Raw genomic sequence first — 15920 nt, forward strand, 5'->3', positions numbered from 1 at the left:
CTAGTATCAACATCCGGTCATGACGTAACACCCCGCGTTGTAGCGGCACGTGCGTGCTCCACAAGATGTCAGCAGAGCGGCGGAAAACCTTCGCGAGTGAGCTTGACAACTGTTTGATTATCTGTGACTATCTCACAGTATCAGTCTCTTATATTTATTGCATTCATCAAACTCGATGCTTTTACATCCATCATAAAAGAAGGCCGTCATGAGTAATATTATTATCTGTCTATCTATTGTGAAAGACACATTTTAATACGAATAATGTTATCCAACTACATCTTGTAGTTTCCTTCAAAATACGTGGAAACGTCTGATTGGATGGTGGAAGGAAATAAAAAGGGGTCTCCTACTCCACAGGTGGATGTTAACACACCTCTGAATCTGTGGCGCTGCAGCTCATGAACAACATGTGCAACAAAGTCATAAATGCAGCGATGATTTTTTTCACATGACATAATATACACTGCTCACATTAGTAAGAAAAGAATGTGTAAAATTAATGACTTTTTCAGTTTCAGTTTGCTGTCTTTGTGCATGTGGAGCCATCACTGATCAATGTTTGATTGTGAAAAAGGAGTGTCAAGGACCATCTCCAGCAAACATGGGCTGGATCCTCTTAGATTGATTGAGATTTAATCCTGGGAGATCTAAGATAAGATGAGACTTTATTGATGCACCAGGGGAAATGTAGTCAAATTTAGTGTATCCAGATACACACAGACATATACTGGCTGATCAGCTGGCCAAGCATTGATTGGAGCGGATAAGTGGATAAAGAATATGAGATGTATTATATCATAATATTGTAAGCCAAAAACATTTTCTGCTGCTTGATGTAAATCTGATGTCCTCGCAACATTAAGATAACTTGTTGTTCTACTCTCTCTTGATTCCAAGGGTCAGGCTATCTCTAAAGCCAATCTAAGGACACACTCATAAAGCATTTAGCAATCCACTCATATTTCCACATCTCCAAAACTGAAGCTAAATTGCTGGTCGTTAACATAAAATTATGTAACCCTGGTGAAACACATGAAGCACCAAAAAGTATCATCACATCACATTTACATAGCACCTCATGAGCGTGTATTCAGTAGTGTGACCTGTCAGTATTATTAATGATACACTTTGATACACACAGAACTAAGACTTTAGACTTCGTTAAAGAGGCAGAAAATGGAAGGTTGTTTTACACCCAGATGAGTTTTATTATGAGCCATTGCTGCATTCGTTTCCCCGGAAAATCACTCTGGTTACTATCACAATGTCCACAAACTCTGTCTTGTTCCTTGAATTGAAGGAGGAGCTCAGTCCTACCTCTTGCGGTGATGTTAATGTGTACAAAGTAGTTAGACAACTAGGATCTGTTTATATAATGTTAGCTGATCATGTTTTTATTTGGGATATTAAAATAAACAGTGTTACTGTCCTGCTGTCAAAATACAACAGTTTTTTTCTTTATAAAGAATTGTGAGACTGATTTTTTTATCTGTCAACTGAACAATGTAAAGATTTGTTAATACACTGATCATGGTGAGAGCCAACGTAACTTCATATGTCTATATAACTTCGTATGTTTGGTCTGTTACAAAACATGAGGATGTCCTTTAGTAGTGACACTGACAAACAAAATGCAGAGATAGTAAGGAGGTGGTGGGTGATTGTTATCCAGATAAACTGATAAGGCGAAGATATGACTGAGAATAAAAGAGCGTCAGTGGAAAAAGTGGCAGGAATGATAATTTTTCTTTTTGCATGAGAAGTGCTTTTCCTCTTCTTTTTCCTTTCTCGAGCCTCACATGCCAGGGAACTCTTTTGCTTCCCCCCCTCCTTTTACAGGTACAGTGTACTTATACAGTCAACAAAAGCTTACAGTCGTTCTTTAACTGAGGCTGAGGAGGGAATTACACAAACCCCTCAGTGTGGAAGGCACTCAGTAGCTCACCACATCATGGCTAGATGTGCACTCCTGTTTCTGGCAGCCCTTGTTGGATCTTGCACTCAGTTTACAGGTAAGTAGGCAAATATTTGACAGATTTTGTACGCTGAATATGTAGTTGCAGTTATGCAGTCATGCAATGAGTTCAGAATGAATTTGTAACTGAATAACCAGTCTGCTTTAGTTGTGGTCATGTGCACACTGTTGGTGGATGCATTGTGCATGCATTTGCCACAGTGTGGATAGAACGTCTTAGCTACAGATTACTTCTTGTTTCACGTGTGTATCACATAGCAGAGGATCACAGGAAATGCAATTTTTATATCTTGTTAGCTACACATAAAGTAAATGACTACTGGAGTAGGAGGAGTTTGGGATGAATACAGAAAAAATATGATCTACACAAATAATTACATAGACTGAGCATTTTCTGATGACAATCAGTAAGTACAAGTAAATTCACTGAATTCTTCATGAATCAGTACTGAGCTGTAACTAAGTAAATTAGAAGAAACATAATAGCAAAATCTTCATTTTAGGTCTTTTATTATGCTGAAAAATAAACCTGTTGTATCTTGGGTGGAAAATTAATGAAATTAATGAAAATGTTTTTGTTGTTACATGTGAACTTTTTAATGAATTTTTTAAGAAATGAAAGTTGTTCCTTTTCCCTTTTTTGAGATAATTTTGACCCTTTGTTTTCGTTTGTTTGTTTCTTATGTCACTTTTAGATGCTGTCAACGCTGACATACAAAAAAATGAACCATCAACAGAAAACTCAGAGGAGGTACTGTGCATCAGATATGACACCTTGCTGCTCATTAAATTCATTAACATATATATATTAATAATAATAATACACTCTATGCACTGTTCTGGTGTGTCAATGAGTATCTGAGGAATTATTTTTTTTTTCTGTGATATAGACAGAACATTACATGCCAATACTCTGCTCACCGATACCTGACACCTTCCCCTCATCCTCTTCAGGTATACTGCTCTCTGAATTCATCATTAATAATCATAATAATCCATTTGTAAGAAGTGATTACTTTGTGATCAGTTTTTTGATCAGTCCTATTTACTTGAACACTCTGTTTTCTCACAATATGTTGTGTTTTGTGTCTGTTGTTGTATCACGATGTCGTGTGTTTTCTCTCCATCAGTTCATACTCTCAGACCTGCTGATATCTCAGCTGTTTATGCCTTGGGAATCCCACCTTCACACAGGTAGACAGCCACAAAACAAAATGCACAAATATACTTATATAGTATAGTACTTAAATCACCAGAAGTGTCAGCACAATTGCATTGTCTTCCTGAGCTGCTTTAAGACAGAAGCTAATATGTTAAACACCATTTTCAACCCTCACTCACTCTGTCAACGTGTCTGTAGGAATGAAGCATCCAGAGTGGTCAGTGGAGTAGCTGGTAAGTCTCTCTCACACAGTGTTTGTCTTTACAGTAGAAGAAATGTATAGTCAGCTCAAATACACAATATGGACAAAAGTATTGGGACACACAAACTGTTACACATTCTGCATTCTAAATACACAGATAATTTGCTGCTGTTACAGCTTCCACTCTTCTGTGAAGGGTTTCCACAAGATTTTGGAGAGTTTCTGTGGGAATTTTTGCCCATTCATGCAGTAGAGCATTTGTGAGTTCAGACAGTAATGTTGGACGAAAAGGTCTGGCTCACAATCTCTGTTCCAGTTCATCCCAAAGGTGTTGGATGGGGCTGAGGTCAGGACTCTGTGTGGGCCAGTCAAGTTCTTCCACACCAAACTCATCCAACCATGTCTTTATGGACCCTGCTGTGTGCACTTGGGCACAGTCATGCTGGAATAGAAAAGGGCCTTCCCCAAATGGTTGCCACAAAGTTGTAACCCAGCCCCCGATGAACAGCCCCAATTCAATAACAAGGAGATGTGTCCCAATACTTTTGTCCATATAATGTATCCAGATACTAGTGTTGGTTTTGAGCTAAAACTGTCCACATTTCTATCGCACATTAATTTCTTTCTTACTTTATCAGTATGAGTATGTACATTTAGATTTTTATTTAAGTGTGTTCTCATGTAGTAATTTTGGTGTAGTTATATTCGTGTTCTGTCACTCATTAAGTTTGAGTGGATTTAAGTTTAAAACAGATGCTTTTCACACTGTTAGGGAATTATTATCCAACCATGTAGTTAATAGTATTTACAGTTTTGCTGAGAGTTCAGTTGAAGGTCATAGTCAAGACCTTGTCAGAATCTGAGCGTTTGTTTGTTATCTCTGATGATAAGAGAATGGACCATAAACAAAGGTTGCTGAACTTCATTTCACTTTAAAGGAAGAAAACCTGGCAACATGAATAGAGGCTTTCACCAGCATCCTTTTCACACATGGCACATTACTGCATAATGTACATAACCCACTGTCTGATTGTATTACGACTAATTAGACATACCTGCTGAAGATTTGGCTTATTTAAAGTGTCTGTGTGTTTTGGATAGAGTTGCTGTCAATGTTTAATCCTGAAGTGATCACTCAACATGTGGATCAAACCTCATTGCAGCCTAGGTAACACACACACACACACAACACACACATTTGTACAGCCGCACACATAAATGCTGTGTAAAGACATTGCTGCACGTGTATTTTATGTGAGTGCACGTGTATTTTATGTGAGTGCATGTGTGTGTGTGTGTGTTGCAGAAGCCTGTTAGAGGAGGCAAAAGAACTGACTCTCTCTGTTTCGCCTCAGGTACACATTAACTCTCTTGAAACAATGCTGTCTAATGTATTTAAACACTTTATTTTGATGAAGAGAATTCTACACTGGGTGAGTTTATCCACTTCAAACATAAAAAGAAATAAATAAGAATAAAATACTTACCATGATACATTATATGGACAAAAGTATTGGGATACGTGGCCATAACACCAACAGGAACTTTAATGAAATCTCATTCTAAACGCATAGAAAGCTTTGCAGCTTTAACAGCTTCCACTCTTCTGGGAAGGCTTTCCACAAGATTTTGGAGTATTTCCATTTTTGCCCATTCATGCAGTAGAGCGTTTGTGAGTTCAGACACTGATTTTGGACCAAAAGGCCTGGCTGGCAATCTCCATTCCAGTTCATCCCAAAGGTGTTGGATGGGGCTGAGGTCAGGACTCCAAGCGGACTAGTCAAGTTCTCCCACACCAAACTCATCCAACCATGTCTTTATGCATCTTGCTTTGTGCATTCATTGTACAGTCCTGTTGAAATAGAAAAGGGCCTTCCCCAAACCATTGCCACAAAGACATTGTCCATAATGTCTTGATATGCTGAAGCATTAAGATTCCAGACTGAAACCCATTACTGGATACTTTTGTCTATGTAGTGTATATCTGTGTATTTCTTGGCTGAAACAAGACTCCAGATAGTCACTGCTCCCAGCCAAGAAAGAGTCCCATAAAACCATAAAATTAAAACCAAATCTTCAGTTTTTATATGTGTTAAATCAACAAGCTATAATGTGTTGAATTTTCTTTTACTTCGCAGGTGACCAACTGGAAGCTTGTTCTGCTGTTTGTCCCAGCAGATTCCCTGTGTCCCTGCTCACCCAACGTAAGATTCCTTGTTACAACAAAGTCGTGCTTGATGTTGCATTCGTTAGTGTTTGTAAGTGATGTTCTGTTCCTTTGTGCTTCAGGTTGCTGCAGATGTTAAAGCTGTTGTCCAGGAAGTGGAAGTAGCTCTGCAGTTGTTACAGAAAAAGGTATTGTGCTTTCTGTTCAATACAATTTTTGCCCTTCAAGTGAAAGAATACAAAACAAACAAACAAAAAAAACTAACTTAATGTGGTTGTGTGTTTACAGTTGCATCACACTTTAGTTCACGTTGCAGTCTGGAGCACAAATCTTCAGCAGGACGAGTAAGTGTTTAGAAATTTGGATAGAGAATACTGAATAAACTTACTCATTTATTTAGACCTGATTGAAAGCCTGCGATCCTGTGAAATGAAAATGCATGTGGTAGTGATACGCTTGCTTTGCTGTTTTGCAGGGGTTGTGAGTGTATTAGAGATAAACGCTCCAACCAGCGACTACATAAAGCTTTGCTTCTGAAAACACTACAGGTAAAGTGCAAAGAAATAGTTTTCCTGTGCTTGTGGCTCACGCTCATGCCAGTCATATTTTGCCACTTTCTTGACAGAAATTCATTTGTCTTCTTTTCAGGACTCCCTAAATCATGTCTTGGAAAATCCAAAGTGGCACAGCAAACAGGTAGACTTCACTGCTGTGCTACAGTCTGCCCCACTTATCCTCGAACAAATCTCAGATTCTGTAAGTAAAGAAGAGCTATTTCCAGACATCTGCTATAATCAGCTACACTGTAACTGTACATTATGCAGCCTGCCTTCCAGTAACAATGCATGAAAGACCTTTAAAATGGCTAATGTATAACTAGAATATATCCTTGTGTGTCTTTGTAGGAGAGAACGTGGTCTGACCCAAACCAGTTAGTCATTCAGTTATGGACGAACCTGGTAAGTTCAGGACACCTTCAGTATTGATTTGTATGTTCTGACCCTGAAAGGACCCTGTGTGTCAGCTGTAAATTGAGCCAATAGGAAAAAGTTGCTCTAATCCCTCAAAGCAAAAGTAAAATGGAACAATGATTACAGTAATCACATTTATTACTCTGACTACAGATTAGATAATGGTCCCATCAAGATTACCTTGATGGGACTATAAACCATGATTTTCTTCTACTTTGATCATTCAGGATCTTAATGCCGTTGCAAGAATTGAGTAATCAGTATTGTTTGATACTGTGTAGTCATTGGCTCCACAGGCTGGCCCCACCTGAAATTTAAATCTCAACCAATCATGACTTTTCTTCTCCAGCTTCAGCCATCGACAGGTGAGCCCGAGGTCACGGACAGCAGTGTCATTCATATCCCTTGCCCTACCCAGGTGAGGCATTACCATCCCTTAATGCAGTCTGTTACAAACATGTTACAGAGAAATACCTCACAACCCTTACAGATTTTGGTCTCTCATCCTAGGAGAGACCTTTCTTGCGGACACAGAAAAATACTCCTAGTGAAAGACAGGAGAAAACCTCCACAGTTGTTGATCCTGTAAGTCTTTCAATTCATCTTTAGAACTACAGTCTAGATTTACAGCACATACAACTTATGTGACGGTACTGTATGTTTGCAGGTTGTGGGCACAGAGATACCATGCACAGACAGAAGTCCATCTCCCAGCACACCCACTTCTGGTATTTATATATATGTGTGTGTGTGTGTGTGTGTGTGTGTGCATGTGTGTAAATGTAGCTCAGTCCAATCAAGCTCAACTGTTTTATTCTCTGTGTAGTTCATGAACTCAGACCTGGAGATATAAAGGTGGTGGCAGCAGTGGGCGACTCCCTGACAGTGAGTACTTACATTCTGCTTCTGAATTTGCATCTGAAAGCATATTTATCGTCATAGGCACAAATACCAACCAGATGTAAAGCTGTGCACCTATTGTGTTGGAACCAGATGTGTGTGGATATGTGCAGATGGGACATGACATGGACTTTAATACTGAGAAATGGATTGCAGCCCACCCCCCACTCACCCACAACTGCAGTATATACAGTGTGCTTCTGGGTCAATAAAATACTCCTCATCATCTTACTATCTCTGATGTTTTCTGCAGGCAGCCAATGGTGTGGGTGCAAAGACAGACAACCTTTTGTTGGTGCTTAAGGAGTACAGAGGACTGTCGTGGTGGTAAGATAAGCTAAAACACATTTTTTTTGGTAATTTGGACAGTGTGTGAGGTGCATTTAAAACTAACAAGCTGATTCTTAAATTTTCAGCATCGGTGGTGATGAAAACATTACGTCTGTTACAACTCTGCCAAGTATGTTTCTCTCTTATTCTACTTTTTCTCCTTTCTTTTTGCATTGACGACAATTATATCACATATCTATCAACAGCCAGTTGAAGCATTTAACTTGAGCACAAAACTTATATGATTTTCTACAATATCCTGTAGCATGTACACAATCCCGCCTGTCAATTAAATCTCCACTTTGGGTTTTCTGACCTTCCCTGTGTTTGGGGTCTGCAGACATCCTGAGGGAGTTTAACCCCTCCCTGACCGGCTTCTCAGAGGGAGAAGGTGATGAGAACTCTCCAAAATCCTTCCTCAATCAGGCTGTGCCAGGAGCGAAGTGTGGGTCAGTCGTGTTCTTTACCTTGTGATACATAAGACCTTAGCAGAACTTAGAACCCACAGGAACGAAGAATTTGCACATGCCATTAAAATCTCTTTCTATTTTCAGTGACATGGTACAGCAGGTTCGCGTCCTTGTGAACAAAATGAAAAATGATTTGGTAAGACAGCGCTGAACTGCAGATGAGACACAAAATATAAGGATGTGCTCTCATGTAACCTTTATCTCAGTTGAGATGTTCACAATTGCCAAATTAACAGAAGATTCACTTCTTATCTCCTACAGTCCATCGATTTCCACAATGACTGGAAAATCATCACCATGTTTATTGGAGGCAACGACATATGTGACTTCTGCACAGACAGCGTGAGTACTATTACAGTTTTTTATTGAGACTTTCACAATAATTTCTTATTTAGTGCTTTGGCATGTTGCTTTGCCTTTTTTTTACACATAACATAACATTTGAGAAAGTGGCACCATCAAATGTTTGAAAAAAATGACTCAAATCATAAATCAATGATTTATCAGTTTTCTGAAGGTTGAATTTTTTCACATCTGTGCACGCAGTGAGAAACTTCTTTCTTTTTGCCCACAGATCTTTTTCTCCCCTGAGAATGCAATCAGTCGTATCCAACAAGCTCTGGACATCCTCCATAAAGAAGTATGTCTTCATTCTATTAACTTCATTCATTACATTACAGACAGCCCAGAAACGTCTTGCTTTGCTCCATTCAGGTGCCTCGGGCCATTGTCAATCTGGTAGAGCTGTTAAACATGGTACCACTGCGTGAGCTGCACAGTGATAAAACCCTGGGCTGCCCCACCTGGATTGTGAAGTCAGTGATTTTTGATTCTGTTAAGATAAACAGTTTGACCAAAAAAAAAAAAAATAAATAAAAATAAAAAATTGATCAAGTCACTATTTAGCAGTTTTGATGTTTGTGTTTCAGTTTGCTTTGCCCCTGCGTACTGAAGCCTAAAGAAGGATCCACTGAACTCCAGAGGCTCATTGACTTCAATGAGGGCTACCAGGTACAAGACTAAGGGGTGCTACAATGAAGTGATTGTGTTTTTGTACCATATTTTTAATGTTCACATACTTCTGTGGCTTCAGACTTTTACTTATCTTAAACTGACTTTGGGAACTTCAAAGTAAATTTAAGACCTAAAACGGCTTTTAAGCCCTAGTTTAAGGGCTGTGTCATTATTGCCATCATGACATTTTCCATTCAAAATAAGTGCAAACAGCTCAAGTCAAACAGCTTTTTACATTTACTCTTCGATCTCTGGCTGTTTTTCTGTCCAGCGTGCTATGAAAGAGCTGATTGACACTGGGCGGTACGACACACACAATAACTTCAGCGTGGTCCTGCAGCCATTCATGAGGGAGGTTTACCTTCCCAGGTTAGAGGTAAGACACACCTGAAAACATTATTCATTCATTGATTGATTTTTTGAAATGTTTTTTTAATCTCTCCTATCATCCTTCTGTTCTTTTTCTTTCTGTTGTTGTTGCAAGGATGGCCGGCCCGATCGCTCGTACTTTTCACCCGACTGTTTTCATCTCAGCCAGAAGGCTCACACTCTCATGGCTCGTGCTCTTTGGAACAACATGGTAGGATCTCCTACGTTTGTATTTTAGCACATATGTGGTTTTTATTTCTCTTTTTAGGGTCCAAAATAAATCTATGACTTTCACAATCTCTCAGTTAGAGCCGGTGGGCAACAAGACGTTTACACAAGACTTTGAAGCTGGAATTGATTTGAAGTGTCCCTCTGAGGTAACTTCACACATTTGTTCAAAAACTTACTTATCTGTTGTTGTTTATTAATGTTTATTAATGTTAATGTGTTTTTTGGTGTTTCTTCACCAGACCAATCAATTTTTTAGGACTGCTGTCAACAGTAACTACAAATTTCCAGGCCCCAAGCCCACCGTTGCTCCTGTTACAGTAAGTCATAGTTTCTGTCTTTCATACACAGCACACCTTTAAAATCTCAAGTAATTACTACTTATGCATGCCTATAGATTAAAACTATAAATGTCACAATATCTCTCTGCTATTTCTTAGAATTGGGGCAGTGATTTTTCCTGTGTTAACACACCTCCATCCAACTCTGTGCCCACTTCAGGTAAGCATTTAAGGTGTTTCCTTAGGTATTTCATGCAGGGAAATGAAATGGCTCAAGGTAAAATCTGCTCATGTTCTTATACAGCTCACAGATTACGGCCAGCAGACATCAAAGTGGTGGCCGCTCTGGGAGACTCTATAACGGTAAGTTTGTGTCCAAGGTCATTGCTGATTAATATTTAATATTCCTCTAAACAGTTTGTACGCTCCTCATTTAATTTGCTTACTTCTCCTTGTTTATGCTTGGGTCTGACTCTTTGATTTCTGTCTTTCATTTTTCTTCTTCCTGTGAAGCACTTTTCATTTTGAAGTTGCAAATAAATTACACTTGCTCGTGGTCTTGCTAATTGATATAAATTGATATTTATAGATAGAATATATTTCATTGTGCAAGTAATAAGAATTTAATACCAGTTTTTCAATGAAACATTTTATCTCCACTACAGCTAGGAGTACAGTTTTGTGAGTTTGAACATACAGAACATAGAAAAAAGTTTGTAATGATGGAGCCGGTGGTGGGTTGATTGTGATATTGTTCACTTTGTCTCTAAGTGAACTGTGAAACAAGTTAATATGCTCTAGAGAAACAAAGAAAAAATGTGTCTGTAAATGATTAAATGCTATAAACATCTAGGCCGGCTTTGGTGCGAAGGCAAAGAATCTGCTGCAGCTGAGAACTGAATACAGAGGGGTGTCCTGGAGGTGAGACAGTGCGCACAAACTACCACAGACATCACACATTTGTTTAGACTGTACTGTGATCATCATCATCTTTTTTGTTTTTTCTTTTTCATTGACAAGCATTGGAGGAGACGAAACTCTCGAGACTGTAACAACATTACCTAGTAAGTCCTGAGCTTTATTTGTCTTTACCTGGAGCATGTAATGCAAACTAGCACCACTAGATGACAGAGTTGGACTGTGACAAAACTGGCATTGTGCATCGTGTGCAGAAATTTCTCTACTTTGTTTTATTTACATCAGATATCCTTAAGAAGTTCAATCCCACAATCAAAGGAGCGTCAAAGGAAAAAGGGAAAGATCAGACTGGTTTCAATGTGGCAGTATCCGGAGCTAGAATATCGTGAGTTCCAACAGTTGTCGGTTTCAAATGGTTCACGTTCATGTATTTTGTGTTGGGCTTTAAGCATTTGATCCACTCATGAAAATCTCTCATTTCAAACAGAGGAATCCCAGGACAGGTCCAACGCCTGATTGATACCATGAAAAATGACTCTGTGAGTTTACTATATGGTACTACTATATATTAATACATGCACTAAAATCTTATTCAAAGTTAATGTGAAAAAATGTCTTTGCTCCATCTCTTTTATTCTCATTCCTACTCCATCCTTTTAGACGGTGGATTTTGAGAACGACTGGAAGCTGGTGACCCTTTTGATTGGAGGCAATGACCTGTGTCAGTACTGCTATGACCGCGTGAGTTGCTGTCGTCACAGGAAATTCAGAATGATCCATCGAGTGGGCATTTTCAAAGCGCTCCCCTCAGTGAGGACAGTCCCCTACCTCAGCACAGTGGCTAAACATCCCGTAGTGTTGCTGCCCCTTGTATAGAGCCGTCTCATGATATCACTCTCCAAATGGGACGGGGCGCTGGAGCAGAATAATCAAGCTTTGTGAACAACCCTCCTCTAATTTTGTTGTCGTGTCAGAGTAAGATGAGAGCAGACGTGGTTTCTTTTCAATGAGCACATTCTGTCAGCTCAGCCCTCCAACACCCCCCTCCCTCCCCGATCTCAGCCTGCGTCTGCGTTAAACAAGCGCACGAGGCACAGTGACAGGCCTTGTTCTCTAAGAGGCATAAACAACACAGGGGTCAGCGCAGACTCTCTTCATCCTGTCTCTGTCTCACTCCCTCCTCCTCCTTTCTCATTTTGCCTCCATCTCCCTCTCTTTCTCTCTCTTCCTCCCTCTCTCCACACTACACTCCTCACGCTCCCACTGACAGGGTAGTCTCACTCTTTTAACGCGCGTGCTTTCAAGCAGAATATCAAAGCACAGCATCAATTTAAGATGAGCTCGAAGATGGTGGCAGTGACAGCTTAGGGTTAGCTGTTGCTCGTACGCTCATGCATGTTGCATGGCGTCGGCTCTTTTTGCCTTAATTATCCTCCTTTTTCTCTTTGCCACAACAGAGAAGAGCTGTTAATGAAAAAATGGGTTGAGAATACATGTGTTTACTATGAATTCACTGAAAGGCTTGTACACTGTGTAATCTCATATTCTTTCCATCTCAAACTACAGACCACTTTGTCACCTCAGAACTACAGCCATCATTTGATGACAAGTTTGGATATGCTTTACAAAGAGGTAAAATGACATCAGGTGAAAAATACCCTAACATATCAAAAGTGGCAATACATTTTCAGCGTTAACATTTTCTTCCCTTGTCTTCCTTTGATTTTTCATACACAACAGTTTTACTCTTTAAAGGTGCATAAAGATCATGTTTTCTTGCTTTAATGGCCAAAGGTTCCCAGGACGATTGTCAATGTTGTGGAGATTCTAGAAATTGAAGGACTTCGCAGGATCAAAAGTCAAGCTCTCGGCTGCAATTTCATACAACAGTACGTTGTATCGATCGGCTCACGCCACATCAATCCTGCATAAATCAAGACCACTTCTCTCAATATTGACACTCCAGCAAATAAATACATAAGAATCTGATGCTTATTAAAGCATATCTCATGCCTGAATGAAACAGGTTTAGTACTATGGAAGCAGTATTATTAGTTAGTAATGATTATAAAAGCATTCTTTTTGTCCAAAATCAGCTGTTTATTTCCACCTTCGATCCTCAGGTACATCTGCCCGTGCTTCTTGTTAGCAGCAGAGGATTCCCCAGAGCTGGCTGAAATGATTATGATCAATCGGGAACTCCAGGTTAGCAGACGGGCACAGTGAGGCCCAACTCAATGACCACTCAGACCAAGTTAAAGGCTGCCCCCACTCATGTGTAGCCTACACAGATGAGGAATTTGACTCTGAATTTTACAGTGTACTTTGACAGGACTAGACATAACATATAAGAACACGGAGAACTAAGCTGCACTAATAAAGGCTAAAAATACACAGCGCTGTCATGCACACAAATGTGTAAGGTTTTTATATAAATATATATAAATAAGAAAATATGTGATGTGGAAACTTGAAATTCCCAGTGCACATACACTGTGAATGGAACTTTTAGTGTCGTAGGAGACAACTTATCTTCAGTAGTTGAACTTTCAAAGTGAAAATATGTGCATGGCCATCGATTCTGATTCTCAGTGAGCATACTCTGTCCCTCTTTCAGATTGAGACGGAAAGAGTAGTGTACGGAGGCCGCTATGATGACCGAGAGGACTTTGCTGTGGTCGTGCAGCCCTTTTTCAAGAACACCATTGTTCCTTTGAATGCTGTAAGCACTCACTGCACTGTACATTCAAACAAATATGAACTTTAGGACAGTAACAAGCACTCAAAGTGCATTATTTCTGCAAATGTTCATGTTGTTTTATTTCTTTTCCAGGATGGCAAACCTGACTCCACCTACTTCTCTGTGGACTGTTTCCATTTCAGTGAACGTGGACATGCTGAAATGGCTGCTGCTCTGTGGAATAACATGGTGAGTCTGCCAATGTGAACATTTATACAATAACCGCGTTTGACAGGGGAAGGGTTTTGGGTAAGTCTTTCTAAGTTACTAAATTTCACTGCAATTTAGTCATGGGCTGAGCAGACATGTGCTCTGTTTTTTCTCTAGTTGGAGCCAGTGGGTAAAAAACAGACATACAACAATTTCACAAGTATCAGAAGTAACATCAGGTGCCCCACTGAGGTAAGAAAGCTGCCATATGAGCACTTCTCACGTACCACTGTGATTTATCGGTACAATTTGTGCATAATGGCACGAGTGGTTGAAAAAAGCGGATGTGACTAAATAGAAGACCTTCACTCTTGTGTGTTCCAGGAGCATCCTTACATTTTCACGAAGCTGAACAGTTTGCCCACCACAGTGCTTCCCACCTCTGAATGCCCAGAGGCTGTGCCAGTATGGCTCGCTGCTGTGCTGCCCTTCATAGGGCTTCTCATTGGCTCGGCTGTCACAGGGCTCCTCCTCTCCTGCAGAGCCAAGAGAGGCAAGAAGATGACGACGTCTGCGGAGATGAACGGCACTGCGTTTTAAAGTGCTACCTACCGTGTTTTTGCACTGGACTACTAAACAGTTAAGAACCACAACTACAAAACAACGTCACAATATTTAAAGTAGTAGAAAGCATGTTGTTTGTGGTGATAAGGAAGTTCTTCAAAAAAAAGGTATGAAAAGAAAGCCTTGACTGCTTTGACTAGAGAAGTTAATTATTGTTCATGAACCGTGGAAAATATTACTTGATGCTGAGGTGGAAGAGCTACACCAATCTCTTCTTAAGGAAAGCAGTACATAAGACAACTGAATGACTGAGGAGAAGACTTCAAAATTTTAAACCATATTTAAATGTTGTAGCTGGTCTAACAACTGACTTATTGACACAATGAAATCACCAACCATGACAATTAAAACAGAGTAGGTTTTATCTGCATATAAAGTCTTAAATTACTGACCGGGCATTAACTTATTACTGCTGTTATATGTTAAATTTTATTAAAATATAAATGTATTTTAATTGAGTTATTTTGAGATGTTGTGGAGTAAAATACCCAACAGTTAATACCTTAACACTTACCACTTACCTAATTTTTTAATGTTGTATGGCCATTGTGTGCAATGACAAATGTTTGGAAAGACAATGTAATTAAGCAATCTTTAGGTTTTCTTCTTTTTTTGTATGTGTTATTGAAAATAATCTTTATACTTTTGATTGTAACAAAAATGTTTCTGGTTCATTTGGAATAAATAATTTGGTATAATTCACATAATCTCTAGTGTGACATTTGGACCAACCAGACACCATCCAGTTCTGACGTGTTACAGACTGCCTGACCGGGAAATCGTCACCATTATATGTTACTGGTATCTATTTTAACAAGGAATACAGATATCACTGTATCATAAATTACGCACACCAACCATGCATCAATGACTCTGCTTCGAGGACAGGAGAGTGCATATTATCTTACTAATAACCACCAATGAGATAGCCTACTCATATAACATTAAAGGGGATATTTTATGACCTCTTTACAGAGATGAAAGCCACCGACTGCTTCTGTTAATTATGTCACAAGCACACAGTGGTGGAGAGTACATTTACGTAAGTACAGTTCTGAGAAATTTGCACTTTACTTGGTTATTTTCATCTACTGCTATTTTGAAATTCTAGTCCATGAAATTTCAGAGGGAAACTCTGCTACATGTATTTAATTTTACAAATAAAATATGTGACCACGTCATTAAATATGATGTATTGATACAGAATGGCACAAAATATTTAAATTAGCTCCCCCTGAAACAGATAAAACATACTACAAACAACAATACTTTTACTTCACTCAGTGCATTTTGCTGGTAATACCTTTATGGTTTTACTAAAGTAAGATTTCAAATGCATGGCTTTTACTTGCAAGCTTCTATTTTTACATTTGTTTTACAAAAAAATATGTTTATTAGCCTAAAACCACCCCACCA

The 15920-nt window shown here is 39.2% G+C and overlaps 1 protein-coding gene across 1 annotated transcript; it reads left to right on the forward strand.

The window, feature by feature from the left end:
• The first annotated feature begins 13 nt into the window (after positions 1-13).
• plb1 (phospholipase B1) lies at positions 14-15206 on the forward strand. Its single transcript, XM_046413391.1, has 44 exons — positions 14-96; positions 1843-2015; positions 2674-2729; positions 2869-2932; positions 3109-3172; positions 3339-3373; positions 4444-4510; positions 4649-4697; positions 5481-5546; positions 5632-5697; positions 5798-5853; positions 5985-6057; positions 6158-6265; positions 6415-6468; positions 6830-6898; positions 6991-7065; positions 7148-7208; positions 7307-7365; positions 7634-7707; positions 7797-7840; positions 8051-8159; positions 8265-8316; positions 8442-8522; positions 8755-8820; positions 8895-8995; positions 9110-9191; positions 9466-9570; positions 9679-9774; positions 9869-9940; positions 10034-10111; positions 10232-10292; positions 10377-10435; positions 10926-10993; positions 11093-11136; positions 11276-11375; positions 11478-11529; positions 11651-11731; positions 12557-12622; positions 12785-12879; positions 13114-13195; positions 13608-13712; positions 13824-13919; positions 14058-14132; positions 14265-15206. Exons 2-44 carry the CDS (start codon positions 1955-1957, stop codon positions 14478-14480), a joined length of 3243 nt encoding a protein of 1080 aa, XP_046269347.1. The 5' UTR covers positions 14-96; positions 1843-1954; the 3' UTR covers positions 14481-15206.
• Positions 15207-15920: the final 714 nt, after the last annotated feature.

Source organism: Scatophagus argus, chromosome 15, assembly GCF_020382885.2.
Source record: "Scatophagus argus isolate fScaArg1 chromosome 15, fScaArg1.pri, whole genome shotgun sequence".
Classification (NCBI taxonomy): Eukaryota; Metazoa; Chordata; class Actinopteri; family Scatophagidae; genus Scatophagus; species Scatophagus argus.